The sequence below is a fragment of the Pithys albifrons genome, chromosome 4 (genome assembly GCF_047495875.1).
Source record: "Pithys albifrons albifrons isolate INPA30051 chromosome 4, PitAlb_v1, whole genome shotgun sequence".
Classification (NCBI taxonomy): Eukaryota; Metazoa; Chordata; class Aves; order Passeriformes; family Thamnophilidae; genus Pithys; species Pithys albifrons.
The window spans coordinates 93,066,160-93,085,329 of NC_092461.1; the positions used below are offsets into that span (position 1 = coordinate 93,066,160).

A 19,170-nucleotide genomic window follows, 5' to 3' on the forward strand; every position below is an offset into this window, starting at 1 on the left:
CATATTCACAACCTTTGTGGTTAAATAGAAAGAAATAAATGCTCTCTGGTAGCAATGCTTCATATCATTCTATAATTTAACATATATATTGACAAATTCAGGCATTTAAAAGCTTTCTAATCATCATTCCTTCTAGACTGAGCAACTTCATGAACAATTCGATTTTCAGATTATATCAGGCTGAACTTGACTACAAATGAAAAGATTTTGGCACAATGAAATCTAGTTTTTTAAAACATCCTACATCATCTGGAAGTTCCATGTGACAAATTAAAAAAAAACAGAGTTCCAACCACATACTTCAGTATAGGTCATGAAGTAGGGCATTTTTAAGAGACAGTGTTAAAGGGTAGTTTCAGGCTTTCTGTTCTCTCTCCATTCTCCCCGGAGACACACTGTTATTTTGTTTCCACAGTAGAACTGATTTTTTTCACATCAGAAAAAAAAACCTGAAGCATATGAAAAAAAGATCTGATCTGACAAGCATTGCAAACACAGTTAACAAGCTACTTTAATTATCCTCCTAAGATTTTCCCATTTGTACTCTGATCTCCATCTTCTCCACAAACTTAATTATGCCTCATTTGTTCTTTCTGCACTACTCGGTGAGTATTCCAGGTGGAAAAGAGAGGCTTGTTTGTAACTGTAACCTTAGGTAATTGTTATATATTATTATTTTATTATTTTGCTACAGAATAATTTTGGGGGAGGCTAATAAAAAAAATATACAAACTTATGTTTGGGCAATATGAATATTAAGTCAAAAGCCAGGGTGTTTCCACATCGGAAAAGCAAAACTGGATGGCTACATGAACAGCCATCAATATGAAAATTAACACTAGACAGATGATTGAATAAATGAAGAAAATCATGCTGTTATCATCTGCAGTTTAAAGATTGGTATTAATAAATTCTTATTCCTCAGCAGAGGGAACCTTTCCACAAACTCAACCTTTGAGAGAGTGAGAAAAAAAGAACATCTGGGAATAAATGTGCCTTGAATTAAATACTGAGACATGAACCCAGTTACTGCTTAGAATTTATGCACTTCCAACACTTTTAAAGTCAATAGGAATTATTGCATTGTGACTGAGTAGAGACTGAGTAAATACCCAGATGTACCATAATTTGAGACCTGACAAGTTGTTTCATCTTTTCAAAAGTCCTAGATTTCCCCACCTACCATGACTGAGCTTGATTTCATTTAGGTTGCTTTTCAAGATACATTAATTTTGTTTAAATAACTTACTGAGATACAGGACTGCTGCCCCATACTCACAAGCACTTTGAGTTCAATGCCAAGTCTTAAAATCTAGTGCTATACAGATATAACTATTCTCCTTTACACAAAAATTCATAGGCCTTCACAACTGAGACAAAAATTACACAAAATGTGAAGCTTTAAAAGCATCAAACCTAAGTTTCTAAAGATTAAAAAAAGATCCACAGATACAAAATAGTCAGCATTTGAACATATTCCATTCCATGCCTTACCTGAACCAAATTCCATCCCTTTAGAGATTCGGCAATGATTGAAGTAACCGTTGCACATACACCACCAAAAACCATCAGATGATTAGGTCCATATTTTATTGCATCATAGAAGGCTTTGAGTCCTTTTGCATTGTCACACTGGAAAAAAAAAAAGGGGGGAGGTGTCAATATTCAATGTCGTAAACAAAATAATTAACTAAGAAATAAACTAGTCGGCAGTTGGGCAGGAAAAAAATTCAGGGGCTGCAGAGATTAAAAATTGTACAATATATAATATCTTCAGACCTAAACATGAAAAATTAGAGCACTGTTATCCAGACTGCTGTAGTAAAAGTCAGCAAAACCCCTCCTTACATTGTATAAAACCAGAATTTGATACCACCATTTAACAAATAATAAGTAAGGTCCAGCAAAAAACAGTTGACTGAAACCCTTTCTACATTGAGAGTTACCATTTCCAACAGTTAAATTTGGAATGTAACACCAGATTGCCAGCAGGACTTCCATAGCTTGAGGAAAGTTGCACACTATGATGGTCCTAAGGAACGTCTTAAGATCCAACCTCAGAATTCTGTGAAAAAGTATATAATGGAGAGCCTATTATTTAGAAGTATAAGAGAAAGTTTCCAAAAGAAAGCAAAATAATATTTTAAAGTGCTAAGACTTAATTTTTCTGCTCTCATAGCTCACACTGCTTTGAGCAGAAGGCTGGGCTAAATGACACTGTAAGGTCCTTCTAACCCGACCTCTTCTGGGCTTCTCTGATAATTAGTTTAATCATTATTTCAGGTGTAGAGAATTTTACTGTAAACTGAGACCAGGACTGAAAATTAAGAAACAAGGGCTGATGCTTGTCAGTATTGCAAAAGATACATCAATCCTTGAAAAGAGTAGTATCAATCATTCATAATAACCTATGTAGTCATGGCTTTATTCCTTAGCTTGCAACAAAGTATTAATAAATTATATGCCTAAAGTTAAGAATTTGATTCTAAAACATACTGGAAGCCAGGAGTGCCAAGAGGCTATAATGGCAGCTGCCATTGCTCCACTAGCAGCCATTTCTTTGTCTCTCTTTTTGAAACAAAAATTTTCTGCCTTTTTTTGCCTCCTCTACAAAGTCTTCCACAAATGTACTGTGTATAAGAAATATCATACACCAGCCTCCAATATTTCATTATGAGAATTCAATAAAAAAAATCATTTACTATCAGCATTCAAGTAGTAATTGTATTGCATTCTGTGGAGACAATAAAGATTTTGACTAAGAAGTTTGGAGGCTTATATTAATTGACTTACTGAATTAATATGCTAAAAGAAAAATTATTCTATTTGCATTCTCTCTGCAAGAATAGAATTATTGCTCCCACTTATTCAAAAGGATACAGATTTTTAATGCATAGACCTTTTTTAAATTGCATAATATAGCACAAGGCTTTCCTTCTTAATGCAGAAAAAACCCAAACTCCTTCAGTAGGGCAGATGCTTCCCTATCAGTTTGATGGATTGGTGGCAAGCTCACACTGGGAGGGAACTAAAAGTGCAATTACTAGAAGCAGCAGCGTCCTCCATTTTTACTCCTTCACTCTGTAGTTGAAGACCAGTTTCTTCCAAGTGCAACTAGAAGGCTCAGCTAATTCTCTACTTTTATAAGGAACCATGGACACTAGAGCTTTAAGTATCTGAACTTCACTGGCATTTAGCTAAGTCTTTGCCCTCATCTACCTTAGCATTTGAAGCTGCAGAAGCAGAGATTGTTGAACTGGTTTTCATATCAACTTAAAACTAGTTAATTATATTTTTTTTTGCATTGTGTCACATTTTTGATATGCAGTTGACTGGCATTTTAAGAACAGAAGTCATGCCTAAATAAAGGTTTATGTTAATAATAAAATGTCCGAATCTGTAGCCCATGGAAAGCTATGTACATGAAAAACTATGCAGAAATAAAAATCTGCATTCTAAATGATAAGGACCTATGGCATGTTGTCAGAAGTAAAATTCACACAAAAATTCACCCTTATACCGCAAAATGCTGATGCTTTTTTAAGTATTATTTCCCTACAAAATGTTTCTCACTGCAGTAAACTTAGGCAATTAAGAGTTCCAGTACATCAACTCGCTGGGAGGTCTAGAACTGATATTGTTATAAGGGTTTTCTTTCTTATTTGATCTTTTCCATGTTTATGAAGATACTTGCATGAAAGTAACCCTTTTTCATTTACACAGTTGTTCTCTTGGGTAGGTATGCCAAAATCTTTATTCATCCCTCCCAAAGTCAAAGGTTCATGCTGCCAAGATACATTACTGATCAATTAGAAGTATATACAGTAACACTTGGGCTTCTCTTAGATGTGATTCAATCAAAAGCCTATTTTCACCCTTGTACTTTTCTCCTGCCTAGTGTCAGCTCTCTGTCTTTTAGGCCACCATGAATAATTATACTAGACTCTGTCTACTCCTACCATCCCAATAGTTTAAAGTATGTCTCAGAGACAAAGAATGAAAACTTAACACTGGCTGGCCACAACTGGACAGATATGAAAGGAAAAATGAGAAAGATGGGAGAAAGCAGACTTTCACATTTGTTTAACGTCACATTCACCAGGTACACTGTGTGTAGCATTCTTCCCTGCAAGCAACAGAAGTCTGTCACAAGCATTAAAAAATAAACATTCAGGTAAAAATAATAGCACTACCAAGCCAGACACACAAGCAGTAGAAAAGGTTTCCTCCTGCCTCTAGTCTGAGGAATATACCCTTAGTGAGCTCCTGAAGCCCTCTGAACAACACGACTCTTTAAGAAATTCCAAGCAGCCACCATTGCTGCTCCTGGCCTTCTATTGCCAAACCCTACATAAGTAACCCTAAATGAGGGCAACACTGTTGAAAGACAATAGCCACCGAAATTCCCATCCTATAACCATCAAATGAGTCCTTGAGTTGTCACTGAGTGACTCCAGCTAGGTTCAGGAACAATACTATGCAGCTATCTAATTATAGTACAACAGAAGACTGCATAAGAACCAAAATCCAGGTTAAAAAGCAGAGGCTAGAAAGTCATGGCCATGTGGATAACAAGAAGGTGGCTGACACTAACTAGAGCATGACTAACAGCAATGAAGGGGAAAGAATCCCTCATAAAAAGTCACGTATATGACGAAAAATATAACCTAAAGGAGCCAACACTCTTTGATACCTGGTTTTGCTCTCTCACCTAAATTGACATCAACATCATTGAACTGAACTTCAGCCAGCTCACTTTGGACCTATATATAAAACCAAAACGGTATGCTGTGCTGCTGAGTTTGACTGCACCTTGAAACACTGAGGATGGTTGTAATACCTTTCTTATTGAGTAACTAGAATTTCAAATACATGTGTTTTCATACACATCACAATTTTCTTCAGGGGAAGGAGCTGAGAACCACCTACCCCAAACACATTAATTGCTGTGCTCAATCTCAGCCATATGCCTACAATAAGCCACTCAGAAATAGCAAACATACATATTAATGAAATAATTATATTAAGTGTATCTCTTAACACACTGACTTGATCCAGATTATATGGAAAATTCACAAGATAAAATACCAGCAAATCACCAATCAAAGCCTTGTGAAATGTCCTACGTCTTGCTGTGACAAAGACAGCTTAATATCACAGCTGGTATCTGACAAAGTGTGCATAGTTTCATTTCCAAGGAAACAGAACCACCTATTTTAATTAAGAAAATAGCCAGATGCACAGCTGCATAGGAGAGGAGTCAGATAAGTTTGAGGATTGAAGTGTTAACCTTCCTGAGTCCTCTTCAGAGGAGAGGCTGACAAATAAAACCATAACCCTCCACTGAGAAAAGGATCTGAATGCATGAGAGGAAGGACAGCCTGAGGCACTGTGGGTGCACAAGGACAAGAAGTATTTCTGGAGAGAACAGCACAGCAGCTGAATACACAAGAGAGACCTTTTCCACTGTACCCAAAGGCCCTCTGCAGCTGAGAAGAGAAGGTGTCCCATGTGAAGGCCACACATCACTGAAGTCAGGAGAAGCAGTAGGACTGACTGGTGAGGGTTGCTGGCTGCCAGGAAGGCTATCTGGCAGACAGTGAAAGAGACACCTGGGTGTGCACTGAAACCCTCACGGACATAATCATAATACAGTGCAAAGCCTGGGGGCACAGAACAGAAATTCATATGGTTCTCATACATAAAGTTTTGCCGACTCCTATAACACTGACAGGTTTGAGTAATTACAGGACTAGCAGAATGGCAGATACTCATAAATTAGCTGTTCTTGTTAAGAGTTGCAAAGCAAAAAGAACTATAGGGATGAATATTATTGGTTAGATGTATGGTTATGTTGTATTTCTAGCTGTTGGACAGCTACACCAAGCTGTTTCTCAGTTAGATATATTCTGGCACAGCTCTACTTTTTCTGAATAGAAGTAAACCTGAGGAACAGGTATCGGTGGAGTTACTGACAATTGATCTTAAACATCCTATATGGTGAGAGGGAATAACTAACAGCTGTCACCTGCATAATAAAATATCCAACTTTATCAAGTGATATGAGATCTTTCAGCAGCACTCTGCCCTGAATATCATCAGCCAGAGAAGCAAGTGCTCAAAAGAGACTTTGAAGAGAGCCACAAAGCCGTATTCCTATCCTCTGCAAAATCTTGCTCAGAAACTAACTCTGTGTTACACCATCAGATCAAAAAGATCTAAGAAATGAGGAACACCAACAATTGTTTTAATTTCATTTTCACTGACTTCTTTGAAGTCATCACTAAATACAGACAATTTGGTGAAGAATATACAGACAACTGCTCTAAGCTACAACAAAGGTCAACCAAGTTAGCATCCTCTGCCTGTTTTATGGGCAGAGTATGATCTCCTTGAGGCTTCCTCCCTGTTGTCAAGTATCTGAAACTTATGTGCTTTCAGAGCCAGCAATTATATTTTTGCATTTAATCACTGTAACTGGATTTTCTTTCCATGACTTTGTACAACTGTTCTTGGAACCACCACTTTGACAACCACAGCATCTAGTGACAACATAATTATCCATTGAAAGAAAAAGCACTACCTTTCATTTGTTCTAGAATTCTTCAAATTGTGCAAAGTAGGTGTGAGGTGACCTGCTATGAATGTTAAAAGTTCACAAACACATGAAAAGAAATTGGACTAGTTCAGAGAACAAAAACCAGTTCAAAACTTCTTAATAGAGAGATGGCAATTTTCTCAGAAAACTCCTGAATAACAGAGTATTGGTGGCTAGAACACTGCTCTCGGGAAGCAGGATTAAAAATTCGACCTTTCCTGCTGATCAACTGTTCCAGGATGAGGCCAAGTACTTACATCAAGTCTGGTCTTAACCATTATAGCCATTCTTATGTTCTGTATTTGAAAAACCACAATCAACCCCCTCCAACTACACCACTAAAGTTCTGTACCTTAAAAGTGAAGTTAACTCCTCCCAAACTGTGGGCTTTTCTGTATGTGATTTCTCTATCAATTTTTAATTTTAACTATTTTAACTAACCAGTCAGGTTTGGTTTTGCTTCAGAAGGTGTGAACACAACCAAGACAGACTTAAGCTATGCAGTGAAATATTTCACAGTAAATTAACCCTCTCACCTTGACTCCTCTTGACATACTTTGAGACTTTACCTACTAACTTTTTTATCTGATTCTGCCTGATGCACAGGGAATAGTTCAGAGAGTGCTACCACTAGATACTGGTGCTTGGCATCCCACTTAACTGATTATATTCTGCCTCAGGTGTCACCAGCCTTTTAAGTTACTTACCCCAAAACAAGGGGGACCACTCACTACTCTGTCACCTCATTTCCTAAGAGGCTATTTAAACACCTCCAGAAGGCTCAGTCTCTTGCTCAATGATATTTTCTTTTTTCTTGGTTCACTGTTTGAGAACTGAATCCACCCAGCAAGATAAACAAATATTTCCTGTCTCTCCTTATAAGAGAAGTATATTTACTTTTTCTATTCATCCTTTTTTTTTATTACATGACTTATATTTTCCATCTCGTTACTATTTCTTGGAGAATATAACATTTACACGGAATGATTCCAATTAAAGAACTCCAATATGAAATGGAATTGGAATGCAGCAAATAGATAAATCCTGTGTAATCAAAACTGACTCTGTCTGCATTTCCACCTCGATTAAATACGCAGTAACAGAAGAGATCAATTTGACTTCCTCTTTTCAGAGTAAACTTGCATTCAGCTTGAAAGGTGAAGTCAGTCCTCAAAGATGTCGAAGCTTTTCCCTGATATGTAACTGTTACACACAGAGGAGTTCAGGAGATCATCAAGAGATGTTTTGTATTTTTGCAAAAGGAAGATCACTCCCTTTCAATAAAGCAACTACAGGGTTATATGTGGAAAGCTTTGGGTAGCAGGGGAGTTTGCAGGGGCAGCTTCTGTGAGAAGACACCAGAAGTTGCCCCCCATATTTGCCCCCAGAACTGACAGCCAGTTCTGGCCAGCTCAAAAACAGGTTCATCACTGCCCAAAGCTGTGTCCACTACTGGTGCTGATGAAATTATATGATAATAGATTTAAGAATATGCAAAAAAACACCACTGCCCAGCAGCTATGAAAGAGGAACAAGAAAAGAATGTGGGAGCAACAGCCCTGCAGGCACCAAGGTGAATGAAGAAGAGCCCTAGGTACTGCAGCCCATATTGAGACAGGCTGTCCCCCTGCCATCCACAGAGGCCCATGATGAAGCAAAGACCAACTATGTCTTTTTTTTCTGGCTGTACCTCTAAGGAAATGCAGGAGTTGTTCTAGTGCTACAATGACAAAATTCGTAATTCAGGTAACACTGGGCAGGATGTCTGCAAAATGGTGAGCAGGATTTCAAAACATTAACAACTCAGTGGGAATTGTTAATGGAAAGCTAAAATTTGGCCTCAGAGAGATCCTATTGTGCAATATAAGCAATTAGTCATTTGTCACAGTGTAAGTTATTGAGTTTTGCTGGATTGTTCTGCAGCTGTAAGTATCATTTTACAAGAATCAAACTGACATTGATTCAAATATTCCTAGGGCAGAAGGTATTTTAAAATATCCACACTGTATTTGCTCACCCACAACATACAGGCCATTTTATTTAAGTCACTCACTTCTGCACCAATCCAATGAAATATTACACAAGACAGTTTTATATATGTTTTCTAATTAGCAGCATTGATTGAAGTAGATGGACATTCCCACACACAAGGTCATCTTGAATTAGAAATCTTTCCAAGTATCCTTATAACTGTATGTGGATGTTCACATTCACAGTTTTATAGCATTGTCTAGTTCAGCAGCCAGGACCAGTTTATCACTGTGTGGGTGTGACCAAAGCTATGTATTCTACACCCTCTATTCATTTCCCAAAAACTGTTAACAATGGACCATTTGCAGCAGCTGCCCAGGGCACACCTGACTCCTCAGGATGTGAGGTAGGTGTTAAAGAAGCCAGTGATGTAAAAGCTGTGATAACTCCCCTCCAGGAAGTCATTAGCACCTTCACACCCAGCCTGAGGAGGTGTGTCTGCTAATGGGCCATCAATGATTCCAAAAGTATCTGCCCCCCCCCCCCCCCCCCCCACACACACACACTCACACACACACACACACACACACACACTCACACTCAAAAGAGTTAAATCACCCATTGTGTAACTCTCCGCCCTGGGGGAGGTTCTGGCATTCCCACCTGGACCTCAGGGGATATAATCTTGGAGTTTGAAGACCTCTGGGAGCCTCTCATCAGATCCAGAGGAGGACCAGAACCTCGACAGGAGGAGACCACCACTCTCAACCAGATTGCAACTGTTATCTGCACCAACAGGTTTTTCACTTCCTTTTGCTTTGAACTCAGGGGAACTACATGGGGCTCGACCTAGGGGGCTAACACACACCATTGTGTTTGTGCCCCAGGATACGGGGTTATACTTCTGGGTTTTGTGGGTTAAACCAATTTTTCCTTGTACCATTGCATTTATTGTAATATTGTTATTAAATTGTAACTCGGACTTATAATCTCTTTTGTGTTGGGCTCGTTTCTCTTGCTGGTTTACCTTTAAACCAGCAGAAGCATAAATATATAAAACACAAAACTAAGTCCTAGAACTGTATTGTTTTTTTCTGATCTCCTGGTGCTCTAACGCTAATCAGATATTTTGGTACATTCAGTATTAACAGGCAGACCAATACCTTGGTCACTTCTTCCTCCCAACATAATCTATACCACTTCCCTTGCCATTATCTTTTATGGAAATAAGTGGACTAATGGTAAAACATAAAAGTCCAGAAGGACAGTGTAGGAAAAATAATATTTAGAAAACTAATAGAAATATTTAGAAAACTAATAACACATTCTGGTTTTGAGAATAAGCTCGCTCAGTTTTCTCCAGCTATTCCAATTTTTACCAAGAAGTTCAACATTACAAGGATTTCTTACAAAACAAAGAATTAATTTTATTTATTTAACAATTCATGAAAATATCACTTGTCTTTATTTGCATCAAAAGACTTTTTAACTCCCCCCTCCTCCCTCAAGGAAATCTGTTGTGCTTTTGCATTTAAGTAACCTCAAAACGTGCTAATTGTTTCAGATCCTCGAGCTTCAAGATTATTATCACTTAAATTTCTTGTTGCAATCTACTTTATTTTGTTGGTTCTCAGACATGCTGCAGTAGATTTACAAGGCATTTGCCAGTTGCAGCTCAAGTACAAAAAGAGCTCAGGGCGATAACAGTGGCAGGCTCAACACAGAATCACAAATGTCAATTCTTCAATTTTGTACTAGTCTCATCTTTTTTATTTCTTCCTTTCATTCATTACCATGCATTATTACATTAACATAAATAGCCTATATTTTCATAGTCACACTCTGTTGGACTATTTCGCTTAGACTTCCTTTCATTTCGTTCTCCGCGCTTTTAGGAATATAGGGAAAATTCAGCAAAAGGGAAAAGATGTGTTACTTAAATATGATATTTGATTTTCTTTACCAGATCTAGAGTATGAGAATCGCAAAAGATATGATTTTCAGCATAAACAATTGTCGCAGGTTTGGCCTAGCTTTTTACCAACCCTGGACTGGCCCCCCTTCCCCCTCCCAGAACTCGTCCAGCAAAGGAAAGAAAAAAAACTAAAAAGAAATTAACTCAAAAGAAACTGAACTGAATAAAAAGAATAAATTATATTTTCTAACATTTACAACCACACTGTATACACAGTACACAGGATCCCACCCCCAGGGGAAAGGGAGAAAGGGGACTGATTAACCAGAAAATTGGGAAGAAACAAACCCAAACTAAAAAAACCAAATGAAACAGACAAACACAATTAAAAACCTCGAGGAAAGGGAACAAGCATGAAACAATCTCACCCAGGACAGGAGAACCACCAACAACCGGAGGGATCAGACTCTAACCACCTCCCACGAGCTCCCCGGCCAAGGAAGAAAAAAAGACCAAACCACTCCTCCCCTGCTACATGGAAGACACGTGTGGAATACTTGTAACTTCCTTAGATACAATGGTTACTGAGGAAGCCATGGGGCAAACCATTACAACAATCAAAAATAATAAATCAAAACTTAAACCAGAAGTACATCATTCTATGTTTAGTAAAAAAAATTTTCTGAAACTGCCTTTAGAAAAGTAGAATTTTTTCCAACTTTTTTCTTTCCTTATGTCTACTGTTAAGTATGTGCTCAGTTTAGTAGGATTGGGTTTTTTTCTCCCAGATCATTTTGGGAAGCTCAGTTTTAGTAGGATTGGGGTTTTTTCTCCCAGATCATTTTGGAAAGCTCAGTTTTACTAGGATTGGGGTTTTTTCTCCCAGATCATTTTGGGAAGCTCAGTTTTACTAGGATTGGGGTTTTTTCTCCCAGATCATTTTGGGAAGCTCAGTTTTACTAGGATTGGGGTTTTTTCTCCCAGATCATTTTGGGAAGCTCAGTTTTACTAGGATTGGGGTTTTTTCTCCCAGATCATTTTGGGAAGCTCAGTTTTACTAGGATTGGGTTTTTTTCTCCCAGATCATTTTGGGAAGCTCAGTTTTACTAGGATTGGGTTTTTTTCTCCCAGATCATTTTGGGAAGCTCAGTTTTACTAGGATTGGGGTTTTTTCTCCCAGATCATTTTGGGAAGCTCAGTTTTACTAGGATTGGGGTTTTTTCTCCCAGATCATTTTGGGAAGCTCAGTTTTACTAGGATTGGGGTTTTTTCTCCCAGATCATTTTGGGAAGCTCAGTTTTACTAGGATTGGGGTTTTTTCTCCCAGATCATTTTGGGAATAGGAAAAACCACATCATGGGTACTATCTCTGACCTTGCAGTGTGACTTTTCAGTACACTGAAAATTGTTACATACTAAAAATGTGTAACTCCTTTTAACTGCAGCTGTGCTCTTTGCAGGAAATAAAAGGAAGGACTGAAAAAAATACAGAAAGAGAAAAATCCAAGTTTATAAATACCAATCAAGAAGCTCTTGTAGATGGAAGAAAATAGAAGTGTGCAGTGCAAAACGTCTGAAAGTAACAGTGACATACATGATAGTATGCCTGGCACCTCATTCTTGAGTCATGAGCTGCAATTGAAACTACATTAGGAGTGCGATGATATTTTGAAAAATCACTTTGCCCTTGGCCTGACATGAAATGAGAATACTGTTCTAAGGGTAAGGAGATATGGAAAAAGGGCTCTTCAGCATCTTCCTGGTTAAGAGTGTCAGTTGAAACAAGGTCTCCCTTTGTGTGCCCCTGTCATATGGCAACACGTCCTGTCTCTCAGTGCAGACAACCATAGAACTTTCTAAATAAACATTCACCGGGGATGACATGAGGCACAGATGACTGCGAGACCCTTCAAAATTGTTCTTGTAGCTTCTGAAAGTCACTTACCTGGAAAATGTGAGGCAGTCTCTTAAACTACCACAAGGCTGTCTGTAGTGTCCTTGAGAATATATCTGAATTTTAATAAAAGGTCCAAAAGCACCCAGCATTTTTGAAAAATTAGATGAAACTCTTTTCCTTTAGAGGCTGATGTTCAACATCAAGAGTGCTAAGTGCAGCTCCCAGCATGGCTTCTTCTGAAGCAACAGTATTTGATTTTTACTTTTTTCTAAACTCCCCAACAAGAACTTCAGAAACACAGACACAGATCAGAATTAAAATACAGCTGACAAAGTAAGTGTTTAGATAGGGTCCAATGCATTTAGAAAAAAGTAATTTTTTCAACTCAAGGGTCAACAAAAATCTATTGTAATAGTCTTCACCACACATCTATGATTTTTTAATTAAAATCTTTCTGTGATGTAAAACAGTTAAACTTCATCTATAGCAACTTTGTTAAGCTGATTTATTTATGGAAGAATAATGCATAATCCCTTGAAAAAGCGACCATTTAAGTTAGCCCATAAAAGCCAAATTAAGTTCGTAATATGCTTCGACTTAAATTAACATAGAATAAGATTACAGTAATTCATCATTTTATACAATTCTTAGACTGGAAATGGATAGAGTGCATATTAGCTCAGGTAAACATTTTTTTAACCATTAATGCCTAGCAAAAGAGACAATATAGAGAGACTATAGTTTTATTTCAATGACTACACAGGCGGCATGATGTTCCCTGTGTAAGTAGGATCAGGGCTTCACAGGTGGCAGGCATGAAAATCCCTCAAAATCATGGGCTTATCTGCAATGAGGAACTGACTCAAAGTTGGACTTCAGAGGTAAAGAAAAGAAGCAAACCTGGAAGTACAAAAAGATATTGGAAAGGGAACATGTTTCAATAGGTTTGCAATTTCACAAGCTCTGTCAGCAGGCTTATCACAAGTATTTCTTCATGGCTTTTTTTTAATGACTTGCCCAAATTAATTTGTGCTTTCCCTATTTAAAGTCTCATATTGATCTAGTTGAGTTTTATATTCCAGAAAAATATTTAGTATAGGAACTACTTCAAAACCATGAAATGGTGGAACTGTCTGACTTGTTGTCCTGTCACATTCATGTACAGACACTAAATTTCAATGGCTTTAAAGCTACGCAAGCAAGATATTTCCTCTGTGCTGCAAATTGCAACAAGATGAATAAACAGCTGTTCTTTGCAAGACCAAGACAGGTTAGCAGACTGACAAATAAATCCTCATCACTCATATTCAAGAGCACAGTATGGGATTTTACAAGCAGAATGACCAATGTTCTTTCCCCCCTACAGAAAATCTTAATTAAGCTTCCAAGAGCAGAGTTATCATCCTGTTTATCAAACCTGACTTCCTTTTATGACAAGAGACTCTACACAGCTGATCAAGGGAAGCCAGTTGATGGAATCTTTTTGGATTTCAGTAAAGCTTTTGATATTCTCTCTCCCAGGATCCTTCTGGACAAAATATCCAGCACACAGCTGGATAAACACATCATGAGATGGATGAACAATTGGCTCATAGGTTGAGCACAGAGGGTAATTGTGAATGGGAGAACATCAGACTGGTGACCTGTCACTAGAGGGGTTCCACAGGGCTCCATCTTGGGCCCTGCACTCTTCAACATCTTCATAAGTGACTTGGACACAGGACTGGAAGAGATACTAAGCAAGTTTGCAGACAACATAAGACTCAGGGGAGCTGTTGACTCCCTCAAACACAGGGAGGCCCTGCAGAGAGACCTCGACTGTAAAATCACCAACCATATGAACTTCAACAAGGGAAAGTGCCGGATTCTGCACCTGGAATGGGGCAAGCCCAGCTGTATGGACAGACTGGGGAATGAGATGCTGGAAAGCAATGCCTTGGAAAGTGACCTGGGGGTCCTGATCAATGGCAAGTTGAATGTGAGTCAGCAGTGCCCTGGCAGCCAGGAGGGACACCCGTGTCCTGGGGGGCATCAGGCACAGCATCACTGGGGGTCAAGGGAGGGGATTGTCCCGCTCTGCTCTGCACTGGGGAGGCCTCACCTTGAATATTGTGTGCAGTTTTGGGCACTGCAATATCAGAAAGACATTAAGCTGTTAGAGCATCCAAGAGAGGGTCACAATGATGGTGAAGGATCGGGAGGCGAAGTCGTACAAGGAGCCGTTGAGGACACTTGGTCTGTTGAGCCTGGAGAAGAGACTGAGGGGAGATCTCATTGCAGTTACAACTTCCTCATGAAGGCAAAAGGAGAAGCAGGCACTGATCTCTTCTCCGTGGTAAGCAGTAACAGAACCTGATGTTGTGTCAGGGGAGACAGCTTGAATATTACAAAGAGGTTCTTCATCCACCATGGCTGTGCACTGGAACAGGCTCCCTAGGGAAGTGGTCACAGTACTGAGCCTAACAGAGTTCAAAAAGTATTTTCACAATAATCTTGGGCACATGGTATGACTCTTGGGAAAGGTCCTGTGCAGGGCTAGGAGTTGGACACAATGATCCTTGTTGATCCCTTCCAACACAGCATATTCTGTGATTACTCATCTTGATGTATCGACCATTAGGGGTTCACTCCTTATGCTCAAGGAAAAAAACGACGTGGAAAAAAAACAAAACAGAGCTGAGCTGTGTGCAGGTGAAATGCCCATGGTGCACACAACTCAATCCTGCAGTCAGCCCAAGAACACTCACCCAGACGCTTAAAAGCAAGTACATTCAGTGCAAGTCTAGAAGCTGCAAACAAAATCCATATTAGGAGCTAAGGTCTAGTAGCCTGTCCTTCTTAAACTAATTAGGTTACCCTAATGCTCTTCCTTAGTTACCTCATTTAGTTTCTTAAATGTGGTATGTACTTGTGACACAAAAAAACCCCTCATTTGTTCTTCAGCTACTTACCTGCTTGCTACCCAAGATGAATGTAAGAGCCACAGAAGACCCTGTTTTTTCTCTGTGCCTACTATCCTCCTTTATAAAAAATACCAATATGAACTCCCTCAGACATGTCTCACTGAACAAGTAATTCCTGCTGGCTGTTAACCAAGCTCTACAGAAATCTCATTGGCATGCTATAAAGAAGCTCCAAACTACCAAATCCTCTGTCATTTGCCCAGTTACCTTCACTGTAGTTATAATATTTGACACTTCCCTGATGCTGTTACTAATTTGGCACATCATGCTGTGCCTGGTACTGCTACCCCATAAGCAAAGCTCACATGAGTGAGTAGAATTCATGTTTGTGTAAATTTACTTTTTTAACTTGTCTAAACTCCACTAGACTAAATGGCTAAATGCCCTGAATCATCATAGTAGAAAATTCTCATACTAGTTTAGTAATGGGATAGAGAATCAGTTTTTCCATCTGTCTACAAAGGCAATGCTATCTTAAAAACTCCATGATTTTGCCAGACTCATAAAGTCCTAAATTACCCACAGATTTAAAAAATATCGAGTTGCTCAAGACAGCCTGCTTTCTCTTACACTATGTACTACAACAGAGCTAAATTGCTTTAAGATTGTACAGGGAACAGTGCAGATCCTTGACATTTCTTTGCCAAATATGTACTGACTGTCACCCAGAATCTTAACAGGCTGACATGGTATAAAACACTAATAGAATGATTCTAGCAATTTTGTCAAGCATGGTTGACACTACATTGTCAAGTAAAAAAATGTACTTTGTACAGCTCTGGATCAATTTTATTTTTTACTAAGGTAAAAGAAGGGGTGTGAATGAGTTAAAATTTTCTTCCTATTTTTTTGAGGCAACAAACTGAAGGGAAGTGTGAAAGTCCTGACCAGGTGAAATATCAAATTCACAATGACCTTGTCCAAGGAAACCATTCTGAAAATGAGCCAGTGCTCTGAATATCTTACAAGATTTCAAATGTCTTACTTGATGTAACACTCAGAGTGTCTCAAGGGGAGGAAAGGGGTTTCTGTCTTTAAGTCTTCTAGTACAAAGTCATGGTGCAGTAAGAGATATAAATAGGTTCTTTGTTGGTCACCGGAAACTGCATAAAAATTGGCAGATGTGGAAAGTGCTGGTGGAGGATGGAGGCACAACATCTATTTCAAGTAGTGGGAATGCATACAAGCACGCCTCAGATTTCAAGGCTTTGATAAAATACAAGCAGAAGCACTCCTGTGCCATAGACCAAATGGTGAGTAGAGCCAAGAAAAGCATCTCTACTTAAGCTGTGGTCAGAAACCATCATCTAGCTGCCACCTTTCCACAGCCCAGTGAGAAGAGTTTATGCAAGTAGTTTCCACTTCAGGTAAAGCAAGTTGATAAATTACAACCAATATGTATAGTTGTTTGAATATAAATCTGCTGACCTCACAATGAAATGGACTAGAAGGCTTCACACTACCTTTCCAGTTTGGCAAAGTAGGATGTGTACATATGTATGTGTGTGTGTTGGCACGTCCATGCAGAGGGAGGGACAGAGGGAGGACATGGACAACAGCATCGCTTGTTGCTACAGATCTTCCTGCAGCTCCGATTTGACCAGTATGATTTGAGAGTGAAGGACAACACAGTAGTCAAACACTCTTCATCTTGGTTTCAAGAATATGACAATTCATCACCAGAGTTCCACATACTAAGTATAAAAAACAAACCCAGAAGCAAACAAACAAACAAAAACATTTACCACAAACAAACAAAACCCCAAAACAAATCCACCCCACCAACTGCTCCATCAAATGGAGGAGGAAGCACAAGTCAACTTGCTGAGCTAAGGAGCATACGGTGACAAAACAACATCCCAGGTGCCAGTTCATGAGACCATGGAGCAGGTCCTTCCTCAAGGACAGTGGAGCCTGTATTCCCTAGCAATAATAAAAGCAGTGGAAAAAGGAGGGATAATTTCTTCCACTGCCTCCTACTTACACTGCTATATGCAAACTGATAGAAGACTGTGTAAGTACCTGCTTCCAGTGTGTTCGAAATGTAGTTTAAGCTATTGTATGAGTTGGAAGACAGGAGACTCACACCCACAGCAAAGAAGAGAGATAGGGATATGTATGAATCACAAAACGCACAATATTAACATAGGTTTGGGTGGCACTTAGTGTGTTAGCAGCAAACATGCCCGAGTTCGGTGGGATGGAAAGTCTCATATGTCTCCCCTAAACACTAAAGCTTACTCACTTCTTTAAGCTCAGCTTACCAAGTATTTCCACAGATATTACTTAGATGCAGATATGACAAAACAAGTACACCTCCAGATTTCAGGACTCCACATGCTTTAAATTGACTATGAAAAAAAATCTCTATTAAGGGAAGGAAAAAAAATGTCCACTGCTTTCTCTCCATTGTGTTGTAACCATTTATGGGAATTTTCTTTGTTCATAAGCTATGAACAGTATGTGGTCAACCATAAATATCAGAAAAAATATGAACATAATTAATTAATTCAGATCACAATAGGTGACAAATTTAGAGGAAGTAGACTACAAGAGTTATTTGCAGTGTTACTCAGAGAAATTACTTCCCAAGTTTACTTTTTAACATTCAAATCAACAAATAAGAGGCTTTTCAGTACTAAATATTTGGTACATAACCTACTGATAATCAGCTCCTGAGTGTTGGAGACTTCTGCTCTATACCACAACATATGGAAAACAGATTAGCTCACAGTTAGCACAGCACTAATTCTTCTTTTAACTAGCTCCTGACAATTGAAAAGAGACTCTTTTGAGCCGTGTTTCAATGGTTTTTAAATTCATTTCTGCATTAACTCCATCAGGTGTATTAGGAGCAACTTACACTGGTCACTCCTACATTTCTCACCGAGTCCAAGGAATTTACCTTCAATGCACGGTTTATCATTGCCAATAAATTTGCACACACACACCTTGAAATGTCATTTCACAGTCCAGTTTGGCCCTTTCAAAAAAATTTAGCAGTATTAATTCCTGAACTTTCTCATCTTCATCAAATATTGGATAAGTTCTTAATTACAAATTCTTAGTGTCCAGTAAATAAGATGCTATGATTCTAAGGGCCATTTAATAAAAATAAACTCCAAAATTACTAAGTTATGTAAGACCTGTGTAAATTAACCTGATATGAAGTACTTGTTCAGCACAAAGAATCCTTTTCATTTAAAATCACATTTTATCAGGTATCTGCACTAAAAGTGACACACATTGTACTAAGAAAGTCAAACAGCGCTGCTTTCTACTTAGAAATAATAAAACAGAAGTGATTTTGGCACAGCTTTAATGTTATAAATAATTCAATTGTCTTCCATTTGGAAATAAGCCCCATTTAAAACCTCACAGAGTTTCTGTAAGCACTCATAACACCTCAAACTTTAAAAAAATATTTATGGTTAATTCTTCAAAAAGATATTTCTTCTGCCTAATGAAAAATGTTTGTGTGGGAGGGTTTTTTTTCTTTTTAATATAATCCACAAAAGCTGTCATCAAGGACCCAAGTGGAAGATACCTTTCTACTACTTGATGATCTAGACAGAGGAATGCTTCTAATTTAACTCAAATAGTTTCAGGACACCTTTAGCAGGAAAACAGAAATGCATCTTGTCCAGATCATCTTGGGCCTGACAGGTGAAAAAAACCCCAAAAACTCTGCAGAGTGGCAAGACTAGAATACCTCAAGCTGAGAATAAACAAAATGAGGCTTTAAATATCAGCTGATGTTGTAAACACAAAGGTCAAAGTCAACTAACCCCTTGTCATGTTGAGTACAAGTCCTGCCAGCAAGCTC

The 19,170-nt window shown here is 38.5% G+C and overlaps 1 protein-coding gene across 2 annotated transcripts in view; it reads right to left on the reverse strand.

Annotated features, from left to right (window-relative positions):
* Positions 1–19,170, reverse strand: part of GABBR2 (gamma-aminobutyric acid type B receptor subunit 2) — a 482,477-nt gene that overhangs the window by 371,706 nt on the left and 91,601 nt on the right. For both annotated transcript variants that reach the window (XM_071555005.1, XM_071555006.1), the window contains exon 2: positions 1,495–1,632. In XM_071555005.1, coding sequence (XP_071411106.1) covers positions 1,495–1,632 — 138 coding nt within the window. The remainder of the gene's footprint in view (positions 1–1,494; positions 1,633–19,170) is intronic.